Source organism: Myiozetetes cayanensis, unplaced genomic scaffold, assembly GCF_022539395.1.
Source record: "Myiozetetes cayanensis isolate MyiCay16 unplaced genomic scaffold, myiCay2020 scf9, whole genome shotgun sequence".
Taxonomy (NCBI): domain Eukaryota; kingdom Metazoa; phylum Chordata; class Aves; order Passeriformes; family Tyrannidae; genus Myiozetetes; species Myiozetetes cayanensis.
In genome coordinates, this window is record NW_026088185.1 from 29204580 (window position 1) to 29217202 (window position 12623).

The following is a 12623-nucleotide window of genomic DNA, read 5'->3' on the forward strand; positions in this document are numbered from 1 at the left end:
GTGTAACAAATACTCCATATATTACACATGCTATGAAATTATGTAGTGCTGTTATCCAACAGACTTGAAACCTTAAGTAATCAAGTTCACCTTTCTTACAACTGAGATTAAAATGAAGTCCTGGTTCTCATTTATATGAGGAGTTGCTGGACTGAATAAACTCCCTCTAGTGCAAACTAAAATCACAAAAGGAAAGCTGGTCTAACACTAGGTGTTTCTATTAAAGTGATTCCAGTGCAATCCTCTCAGACAACGAGGATTAAAGTTGAGGTCAGATACTCTGTTTACTGTAATCAAAGGAGGCAATGAGATCCAAAGGAGAAGAAAACTCAAATAATTTTTTTATGTCTCAAATCAATATTTAAATATTTCATTTAATTGTTGAAAAGTATCCACTTCAGTTCTTCACAATGATATGTATCTTAACATGCCTTCATCTGTCTCATTAAGAAACCAGATTTTGTTCGAAATCATCTAACATGAAAAATACTGCTACGTCTATTCATAAAACAGTATTCTATATTTTTATTTTTCAAACAGCAAGTGACCACATTTAAAATGCATCATTTGCAAATATAAATTATCAAACTATTAGTTTAATTAAAAATAAAGCAAAAACATAACTTCCCTTAGTATCACAATACATAGAAGGGTATTATAAACCCAAAAAGACTAAGTTAACCATAAGAAAACAATAACGTCAAAAGTGATGAAACTCATTAAGTCACTTAATGAATAAATCAGTCCTAAGAATACAATAGCATTCACCATGATTATGTAAAAAAAAGCAATCTTTCATTGTATTATACAGATAGAACAATCCAATCCTTCATGCCACATTTTGTAAACCATGATATAAATTACACTCACAGTCAAATGAACAGGAAGAATAACTCCCAAAATATTTTAAGTTGCTTTTAGGGCAGAAATAAAGGCAGAAATAGAATCCTTTAAAATATATCAAGTTTAACCAAAAAAATTCATTTGGTCAAGCCTGCTATCCAAATAGTTTTGTTTCCTGCAAAACTATTTTTGTCTTTTTTTGAATTATGAAATTTAAATGTTTCTTTTACATATTAAATGTAAGTCACACGTTGAACTCCATTAAATCCTTTTATATTTGTATCATTTTTGCCATGAGACCCAAACATCTTCCATGTACCTACGTGCACACACACACGCACACACAAACACACATGCACACACACTCCTCTTGGTATCAGGAAATTCCTCATTTCACAGGAATAATGAGAGACTCACATACTGATTTCTGTCAGAAACATAAGGAATATACAAATTCATACTCTTCAGGTTCCTATAAAATCATCTCTCACCTATATACATACTTTAACTGATGGAATTCAGGTTACGGTCTTTTGTCTGATAACAAAGGGACGGAATAGATGTTGTAGGATAAAGAAATACTGTATAATAATTGAAATAAACCTATTGTCCTAAATTTATCTATACAAATTATCTTTTTTTTTATTATTATTAATTGAAATACAAAGAAGGCATATTGACTTCAGGAAAATAACACTATATCAGAAATTCACTGTAACAGTGTTCCACTATATATATCATCAGGTTTTTCGTAACACAATTTCTTCTGTACACTAGATTTTGTACTAATTTCTCTGTCTTCAAATTCATCATATTTTCATATCCAATTCAGCACTATATAGTATGCCTTCAAAATAAAAGGAAGTCACTTGTTTTATTTCAATACCAAGTTCCCTCCCAGACAGCAATTAAAGAAAGACAAGACTACAAAGACAAAGTCCAGTATAATTCATTTCTGACAATGAAAATTTCAACCCCTCATACGGTTGCAAAATTCCTCCTACTGAAATGTTTTACTACAATAATAATAATTATAATAATTATAATAATAAAAAGCATACATTACATATAAAAGATACCAGTGTACTAAAAGTGACAGAAGTGGACTAGCAAATCCTTCAAAGCACATATTATATAAATGACTAGCATTTAAAAACATTTCTTTTTCTATAAAATGTAGGTCATATACATTTATAAATTGGGGGGGAGGTTCTAAAGCAGTGATGACTGTTCAAATCGTAATGCTGCTCTGTACAGTCTAATACCTATTCAATTCAAACTATAAGTTTGACATTTAGTTTATTTATCAGAATAAACCCATCTCATCATCTCATAGCTCATAATTTGAAAAATATGCCACTCAAATGAAGAGGTGACTCCTAAGTTCACTGTTTATCTGCATATGAAATAAGAAGAGAACTACTCCTTTCTATGTGAGGCCCAAGTCTCACCAGTTCAATATCAGGACTTAAAGACTCCAAATTAAGTAGAGGAACTGTCAGGAATCAGCACAGAAGCAGAATAGTATCTCTCATCCTTTAGAGACACAGCTATTCAACTTTTGCAGTCTTCCTCATCTCGCAGAAGTGCAGCCAAGCCATTCATTTCTTACTCAAAGTGTGTACGGATGAAGCCATAGATCTAAAGACTGTCCTCTCTGTGACTGAAATTGTGCTGTGTAAACAATGTTATATATTCCAGCAGGAGGACATTTGAATTTATTTATAAAAAAAATTATTAAGAATATTCATTTACTCAAACAAGGCTACTAACTCCCAAAGATATTTTTGGAACTTAACCTTATGCTACTTGTCAAGTTAGCACTGTCATGTATTATTGCTTACAAACAGTACATCATCTTATGCCTTCTAACAGAGCAGTACTGTGATCAGTTCATATTTACAGGCTTTTTTGTTTGTTTTAAACAAGCTATAAAAACATTACATACTTTACAGACAATACAAATACTCAAGTCAAACAAATGGAATGCATAACAATAAGAAACGTCATAAAGGAAGACTGACATAAGTCCTTGATTGTCAAGACACATTTATATTTATATATAAACTCTAGCTGTGCAGAATCAAAGATTCAATCATAGGTACATCCTTATTTGATAAATCATATTTACAGCATGGTATTGCATAAAAAAATAAAATAATGTTGTTTACACAATATTACCTTTCCATCCATTGGATTAAGGAAAGCAAGAAACAACTCTTAGAAATGTTTGCTTGCCTCAGTTTGTGTTTCCTACCAAAAGATGTAATTTTAAAAAGGAAACAGAAGGTTTCGTAGGTCGAGTAGAGCAAAAGCGACTATAAATTTATTTCCCTGACACAAAGCAAAATTAAACTTGAAGAAAAGTTTAAATTTTAACTTAGACACATCTTTTCATTAGCAGTAATACTTTCTTAGTGCTTGTCCTTTGCAAAGTGAGTTTCAGCTAAATGCATTACATGCCTAACATAAACATGCATTACCATAAGTCGAATGAACTTTCAGTTACAAGGCTTCATTTTGGTAGAACATTTAACTCTATGAAACTGTGGCATTATTCATTTGCTTCAGTACCAGCCATGTAATTTGAAAGTTCACATGTGTACTGGTACCGATGGCACGAGCATATTCCTGCCTGATAACATTTCCAACCGGATTCCCAGGAGTATTAGGATTTTTCCCTGCAATTTGTAACGGTATTAAAACAAGCAAAGAAGAATAAAAATCAAAGCTCTCAAAGCCAAGAAAATTTAGTTAGCAAATATACACACATGAAGTAATCCAATGCTGCAAAAGTCAGAGTGAATTCATCCAAATATTCTGGTTCATTTCAAATAGTTACTACACATGATACAAATACTATAAAAATATTCTGATCAAGCGTGGAATATAACGTATCTGTCCAGGTGGAAAGTTTTCATAAGAGAACATGAATACTTTAGAATAAACTCCAAAAGTTACAGTAGAACCCCAATAATTCGCAGCAATGTCTTAGAAACCCTTTAAAAATGACAATTTTGAAAATAGCGAAGAAGCAGGCAACAAAAGCAAGGATGTCACATCACAAAATGTACTTTGTTCATTTATTTTGACAACTGTAATTTAGTTTTCAATACTCCTTCTATCTCCCAGTATACTAATGTAGATGCTGTAGTATACTTGGGTGAAGTAGTACAGTATTATTGTATGAGACCTCACTACAGTACGTTTTAGACCATTGCAGAGAGGTGGGAAGAGACCATCAGGGATGTAGAAACCTACTGGATGCTCTGTTTAGAAGTCAGCGAATTAGCAAGATTTTACTGTACTTCTCAGTTAACAATGAAAAGTTCCCGTCATCCAAAAAACTGACAAGTATAATATAAAAATAATACAAGTTGTTATTTCACACGAATACTTCCTTGTCCTATTTTCTTCTTGAAACACAATTTTCCTAAAGACAACACTAGGAGACACAAGATCATAAACATGGTTCTTTTATCGTCCAATTGAAATTGTTTGTTATTTGTAAACCAACATACAGTAATACACATGGTTAATCCTTCTCCCCAAAACTTGTCATTCATGATTAATTCATTCTCAAATCAAAGGAAGAAAATGTAAATGCCTATTAGTATACCATTACAAGCTGATTCCTTCATTGTCTGTTACATTAATGGTAAAATATATCAAAAGATTCATGCTAAAAGGGACACTGTCGAGTAATTTAGGGCCAAAATATGGCCTATTAATAAGTGCATATATATTTATATATATATACACATGTATTGTGTATACATATAGTTTGTTAATAAATGTCATCAGTTTCCTCTTTTTTTAAAATTATCACTTTTCTATCAGTAGTAGATATCCCCAAAATGTCCACCTTACACACACACACACATATTTGGTGCTTACATGACCTTTCATTAAGGATGCCTGTTGTTGACTCAGGGGAATACACAGGCTCACCCCAGGCTTGTGCTGACTGACTGAACAGCATCAGTACAAGAACAGAGCAGAAAACCAAAGCTGCTTTTTTCCAGACATATATGAAAAACTAAAAAAAAATAAAAGGAACAGCGACTAGATCAACATGAAGAATGAGCATCTGTAGATTAAAAGCAGCAAAAACATGATCAGTGAAAGATGTTATTAAATAATGTAATTATTAAACAAGCAAGAGCATTTACTGAGTTAAACCTCCCAGAACTACACACATACTTATTCCAGAATGAAAAGGGATGTACTCAGGAAATCATAGCAGTATATTTGGCTAACTCCTCCAAGTGCAGAAAGCTTCAAGCATCAGCAGATCAACTACTCACACCACTTTTAATTGTAAATGTGGAAGAACCCTATGAGATAGTCCCTGTGGCTTAGATGGGGACTTCACAGCCTGTCCTAAGGCACAGAGTGTAGCTGGAGTGGCTCAGCAGCAGGTTAGGGAATGACTTGTGACGTAAGGGATAACAGCTCCTCAGGTGATTCCCACTTGGCTGCAGGAAGAGCAAGTTCCTTCACTCTGTACAACAGCTTGCTCCCTCACGCTCCCACGGAGCAGTTCCTAAGTGTGGAGATGGCAGGGAGAGAGAGCGACTCCCTCTTATTCCTAAATCACCTTCTCCCAGCAGAGTATCAATGCAGTAACCTTTTCAAATAAAGCTGAGTCAGCCCCCTTAGGGAGAAGGAGGTTTTATTCCTCTTACCTCCCTATGGGGCCAGGGCAGTGCAGTAATAACCTAGCCTTTTTTTTTTTTTCCTTTTGTTCCTTGCTGTATTTAACAAATAGTACAATTAATGGCCATCTACTTGCAGTATCAGGGCATGAGAACAAAGATGCCAACACAGTATTAGTCAGGCAGCACAAGCAAAGATGTCATGGAGATGAAACACTCAAAATATGTACTACAAGAAGGGGCTTCCTGGGAAATAGGGGCCGTTTTTGTTATTTCTGTGCAACAGAGAATAGAAAGTAAAAAAAACCAAACTGACCATAAAGGAAGAAAACCAGAGAGGTACGAATCAGTTTAAAAATATTCTTTCAAAGAAATTTCTTTACATGTATCATCAATAATCCAAAATGAATTTACTTTTCTCTCCTGATGCCCGCTCTTTATCTTGGGGCCAAATATTCAGGTAAAACTACAGGTAAGTCCTAGCACACTGAAACACCTTATTGTATTAAACAGAGGGGTCAACAAACCAAAACAGAACCTGTTTTCTTATACAAAAGCGTTAAGAAATAAGTTCACATAAATTGTATTTCTTGCCAATAAAAGAAACAAGCTATGGATAATAAATACCCTTTCTCCCTCAACTGTACCAAGTGAAGTTAGTACTGTAGTAGTGCTACCATGGGGAAAAAGATACAGAGTGGGATCAGTTTCCTGGTAATTTTCCTGAAAATTAAGAAAAATATTGCTCCTGCTTTCAGAAGAGGTGGGAACTGTTCTAGGTCCCGCTCAAATCCTTTTTTAAAAGACAGGATATATTTTAGCCCCTGGAGATGCAGTCTTTTCTCCTATCTGATGGCTTTGTCTGAGAGACACCAGCTAGCAACAGCACCGTAAAAGCACGTATGCAATCCTATTTTTAAAAAACCACCATATACATACCTACCTACACATATGTATGTGTGTGTGTGTGTGTGTGTGTGTGTTTTTCCCTGGTTAATCAGCCTACATGAGGCTTAAACTGCCTTAAACTACCAGACAGTGTCCCTTTAGGGAAGGTGCAATAGAATGAACATTACAGTTCAAAAATCTGTAACTTGTTAACTTAAACTACACAATAGTTAGGCTACTCAAATCTTACCACCTTAAAAATGCACACAGAACTACTTATCGTACCATACCGTATACTTCAAGACAAAGTACTATTCAAAAAAACATATTCGTGGTACAGGGATAAACTTCGTAGTTTATTTATACTGTGAAATGCAACAAAAACTTCTGATCACTCTCCTAGGCTGGAAAAAGAAATCCTGTTCACTAGCATCATTCACCGGTTTGGGATGGTAAAATTATAAGGACTTTCACTAAGCAAACACTAAAAAGATAGGGAAACTGAATGCCTGCTTCTTCAGCTTTCAGGGATACTTCAATAAATTTAATGGTGTGAATTGTCAAAATGCCAGACAGAGAATCAAAAGAGTTTTTACAGAAGCTAAGGACACCCAATCTCAAGCATTGAAAAGAATTACTGGAGCTGTGCGAGATGAAAATGATGCAACCGCATCAAACCTAAAAATCTCAAAATGGTTTTATTTTTTGAGAAATTGAAAACTCTCAAGTTGGCTAAGTGCTCTATATTAATCGTTATGAGTACGGAGGGTAAGGTACAATTAAGCTTTTAAATCTTGGAATACACAGTTTGTGTAAGCATTTTGCAATTGGGAATGTCACCTACAGAGTATTTTAACTAAAACTTCAAAATCTTGGTATCTGTGTATGAAAAAGTCATTAAAAAGTTACATCTAGATTTAGCTGTACAAAGAAATACACATTACTTCAGGAATGAAGTAAAGGTTTCAGCAGTTAGGCATTTTGCTAAAAAAAATTGTTTAAAGTATTTTAAATTAATTAGAATTTTAAATAGTAGAGTTAGTCTATCAGAATTCATTTTTTTCCCTCCAAACACAACTCAAGGTAATGCAAAGCAGAAATGAAGGGCACATGATGTAAAACATTTTTGAGAGACTGAAGATTATTCTTCTAGAAAACACCATCTTTTAAAGCCATATTTGCTTGACCTTTGAAACTTACTTATTTATTCTGTGTGTTTAGTACATGTTGATTCCCTGCTGAAGAGCAATGACTATGCTGACAAGCTTAGAAATGACAATGTGAATAATATCAGACAATAACTGTCCTCCCAAAGCATACAAGGAAACCAGCAAGGAAACAATCATGGGGGAAAGTCTTACCTGGGGATTTTGTTTATTTTAAATTTCATAGAAGGTATGGACTCAAACAAGTGAATAATTTTCTGGACTCAAATAAGTGAATAGTAAACTGCCTTTGATAGGGGCACCAACATCAGGCAGTTCAATGACTGGTGGCTAACCGAAAAATTAAAATAAAAAAAAAAAAGGAAAAAAAGAAAGAAGCAGTTATTGGTCTTGCTAACATCAGCTTACTTTTGTTTTAACATAGCGCTCTTAAAAGCTGTACAGAACTCCATCTTTTACAGAGCAACCCCCTTTTGACAAATGTGTTCTAAAGTGCCAGTATTATTTACAAAGATTTCTTAGCCAAAAGTCTGGCCCGTTGTGGCATCAGGTGAAGAAGTCATCCCAGCTCTGCTATCATTTACATTCACCAAGGGAAATTCTGGGAAATCAGCACTTGTCCCTGGTCCCCGAAGGTTCACCTGTCCATTGGCAGTGCTAAACTGAGATGATATTCCAGCTCTTGCCCCATGGTACTGAGCTCTAAAGGGCTGCTCAAAGGAGCTAATTTGATATGCTTGATGAACAGACTGTGCCTCTGCTTTCTTCTGAGAAGTTACTTGATCCAAGAAGTCCTGTGTAGAGGAGGAAGAAGAATGATTTGCTTCATCACCTGAAAAGGGAAAAGGGTGCTGCGAATCACCAACCATTAGTCCAAAATGAGACTTGTCTGGAGTTGTTCTTAATGGAGAGTTCATTCCTGATCGAAAGCTATTGACAGGTATAGATGTGTAGACCTTCTCCATGGAAGGAAATGCTGGCTGGGTTGTAAGAGTCTGGTTATCAGTCACAAAATTAAGGCTCGGGTTGTTCAAATAGGCATCATTTTGGCTAGTTCTGTCCAAAGCTTGTTGTAAAAACTTTGAATATTCTTGTAACATACTAGCTTTATCTGATGAGGAAGCTTGAGAGCTTGTTCCAACCGTCTCAGATTGGGTGACCTCAGATACTTCAGAGGAGTTGATTGATATACTGGAGGTCACTTCTGTGTCAGCCACACTGAAAGAGATCTCATGTTGTCCATTAGCCTTGTGTGAATAATGATCTAACAGAGTTTGCAGTACCTCATCTGGAATGACATTTTTGTCATGGTTACCTTTAATTTCAACATTCAGTGCCTGTGTGTCTAATATTGAGGCTGTAGCAGTTTCATCAATGACACTGGCCACAGCTGCCTGCGTTACTGAAGGCTGAGATGCTATGGTACTTACATTCAAGGCATACTCTCGACTGTTGTTACTGGCTGCTTGTAGATACCTCTTTTTCTTTAAGAACTGCATTGCATCATCATAATTAGTGCTGCTGTGTACAGGTTTACTGGGCCCTTCCTGTAACGTGTCCACTTGATCAATGTCAGCATTACCTTCAGAGTCCAGTAAACTTTGCTTATCCACAAGATCGAAGGCATACTTTGAAACCTTGCTGTCTTCATATGTAGATAAAGGTGAAATGGTTTGACTTGGCTCGAGTGGCGGTTTTAGACTCCTCTTGTTAACCTTTTTGAGAACAAGCTTAGGTGGGTGTATTTCTCCAGAATTTGCTTCTTCTAAGTGCGTTCCACTGACCGAAGAATGTGGCATCTCAACAGCATACTCTGCTACCATATATTCATCTTTTACTTTAGTACTGGAAGAGTACAAAGGCAAATAGTCATTTTTGTCCTTCTTGTGTTCTGATTTATCCGAACTTTCCTTATCCCCAGATTTTGTTTTCTCTGTTTTCTGCCTTTTCTTCTTTGGCAAGGAGCTGTCTTTCATAGGCGTTGAGAAACCGGAATCTTCCTCCGATGGCAAAAAGCCAACTTTGGTGGCACTTCTGTTGGGTTTCTTCTCGCGGTTCTCATGGCACATACGTTTGTGTTTCAGCACACGATCGGTCCTGGAGAAATACTGAGAAAGATGATGATGGTGATTATTATTATTATGGAAAAATAAATACATTAGCACAAAGAAACCTTTCATTCTAACAAATTTAGTTGACAAATTAATCCACTCTACCGATTTCTAACGAAGCGCCAAACAACAGTATACAGTCAATAAAATCAAGCACAGCCAGCACCAAGAATGCCTACTTTAACAGAAAAAACATTTGTTATACATTTACGTGTATATACATAACTACAACCCATGGAAAATCCCTGTCTCTGCTACTTGGGAATCTACTGGTGTTTTGTTTGTCAGTCACAAAAGATTTCACCAAGTCATCTTACCTGCAAACAATATTCACACTGGTAAGGCTTCTCTCCACTGTGAGTTCTTTTGTGCCTTTCCATGTGATACTTCTGAATAAACCTCATACCACATTCATCACAACGAAATGGCTTTTCACCTGATAAAAAACATGTAGCAATGTTAATCTGAGAAAATAAATCAACATTTTTCCATATAATTACCAGGTCAAATACTACATTTCTTATTAGAAGTAGTAAGAGGATTTAGTCTATTGCTAATGAAAAACAACATTGGGCTTGCTCACACCACTATTTTTCCAATACTCAGTAGATGATGCCTCAAATTATTTTAAGCTTTTATGCTAAAAAAAACAAACCCCCTTTAAAACTAAATCCTTACCCCTCTTTCTAATGGTGGTGCATATATATGTCTTACACTTAACAAATGAAGAACTGCAACGATGCTCTTCCTGAACTGCTGTTACATCATACATTTTTAGGGCAGATGATTATTTAAAAATACCTCAATTCTCTCACCAACTCATGAACTCAAATCCATTCCTTCTAGGAGAGAATTATGCATTTCCAAACTTTGAATATAAAATTTTTGAGGGTGCTCTGTATTTTTCCATATTTTTTCCTTTACCTGTATGTAGAATTGAAATAACTGCTTTGAAAAAAATCCTATTACTTTGGTTGGAACCAAAATTTATTTATTTTTTAAAAACTAATTAAAAACATTTTATTTAAAAAACTAAGCTGAAAACAAGAAATCTCTGTAGCTAAACTGGTGTTTGCATAATTACAGATTTCTCATTTTGGTTGCTTCGTTTGGCTTGGTTTGGTTTTTGGTTTTATTTTTTACTTTCATGAAATACTCGTTCAGACAATATGCACTGCCCTGAATTCATCTTCACTTCTCCCCTTATTTTTCCTCACAAAGAAGCCCTGGAATGATCCTTTCTGAGCTCTATTTTTATTTCTTTTAACTTTTGCCTTACATCCTCCCTCTTTTACTCTTTATTTTCTAGGTTTCTCTGACAAAACCTAAAAGTTCCAAGTGCATTGTAAAGTTAGTTTTGCTCTTACAGAAGTTCAGTATTATTTAATAGAACTCAGCCTGAACAACAGTGATCTCTCCTCTTAATATTTACCATGAAATCTTTTGGACTGACACAGAGATCAGGGATTGTCTTGGCAGCATTTATCAATATCCTCTGTCAACATCCTCTTTGTTCTGGATATTGCACTGCACTGATTTTTGGGATATAAACTATCTAGGCTTTGTTTCCAGAAATATGCAGACTATTGCTGTTTTCTGAAGTAGTTTTATCCTTACTAAATTATGTTATGGGCTAACTTTATTAAATTACCAACAATTATCAATATTTATCATTTTAAATTAATTTATTTTTATTATTTAAAATGTTGTTAGAGTGTGCATTTCCATTTACAATAGAGCTATTTAGCCATATCCTTCTACAAATGGAAACACAGTACCTTAAAATAAGGTGCCAGTATTTATAGAAACTAGAATGAAAAATATCTGTATCACCCACACATGTGCTCCTAGTCAAATCATTACTGCCCAGAGTTTCAACTTCCTTAATTCCAACAGTTTCTAAATCTCTCTCTTTGTAAGCTTATGTCCTATTTCCAATTATTAATTCTTACCTCTCCATGTGGCTTCTCAGCCAATCCCTTTCTTAGACTAAATTATTCCAATTTATTCTCTCCTAAATCAAATTATCTCCTCTCCTCAGATCTTTCAGTTTCTTCCATCAGTTTTGTTTTCTACAGGCTCACTCAGCATCTTACCTCTTCTTTCACTTGAGTTAGAGACCTTTACCATTTCTTGCTTATTTATAATTACCACAAAACTTTGCTTGTTTTCAGCACTCTCTGTAAGCTGTAATACCTATCATATAATTCTCTCATACTGTCTATAAGCAAGTCATTCTCTCTGGCCTATTTCTTAAATTTCAAACTCCAGTTTCATTCTTCACATTCTCTTTATTTGTTGGGCACTCTTACGATTATGGTGTTTTACTCCCATCAAGCCTGTTGAGACTTTATGCATCAAATTCCAATCCTTGTCTTCATTTTTCAGCAAGATGAGGCAAAATCTTTAGATCTCATTGTTCTCTTCCATTCCCAAAGTCTACTACTTAATCTTTACTGTTTTCTTTCCCTTTGCTCTACTATTCTACTTGGTGTTTCTTTTAAATTGCCTCTTCCAGCAACTCTCCTTACATTGTCTCAAAGTTTGCTTTCACGCTACCTCAGGTTTTTTTAGAGAAAGGAGCAACTGTTTGGTGATCTATCCTCAGCCTTACAGCAAAATAGCTCAGTCCTGTTCTGGCTCTGAACAGCCCTCTAAGCAGCCATCCTGCTATCCCAGGAAATGCAGAACACTTCTTTAATACACTTACCTGCAGCTTTATCCTCATTTCTGTAAATGAACGGTCACAGAGTTCCTTAACATTCGTCTACTCAAGCTGGCTGGCTACTTGCTGGCAGAAGACTCCCTCAGCTACCTATTCTCACTCCAAGGCTTAAAAAGGGCCAAACAGGGATTCTGAGGTCTTTTGGTGTATTATGACCACCAGCTACTCTGGAGACTTTCAGGGTACATACAAAGGCACTGCTGGCCATGCCTTAACAGGGAGAAAATTCCAG

At 35.4% G+C, this 12623-nt stretch overlaps 1 protein-coding gene across 4 annotated transcripts in view; it reads right to left on the minus strand.

The window, feature by feature from the left end:
* Positions 1 to 501: 501 nt before the first annotated feature.
* ZNF148 (zinc finger protein 148) overlaps positions 502 to 12623 on the minus strand; it is a 43180-nt gene continuing 31058 nt past the window's right edge. For all 4 annotated transcript variants that reach the window (XM_050340332.1, XM_050340331.1, XM_050340330.1 and 1 more), the window contains 2 exons: positions 9984 to 10102; positions 502 to 9663 (listed from right to left, as the gene is read on the minus strand). In XM_050340332.1, the coding sequence (XP_050196289.1) occupies positions 8074 to 9663; positions 9984 to 10102 (1709 nt within the window). In that variant the 3' untranslated portion in view covers positions 502 to 8073. The remainder of the gene's footprint in view (positions 9664 to 9983; positions 10103 to 12623) is intronic.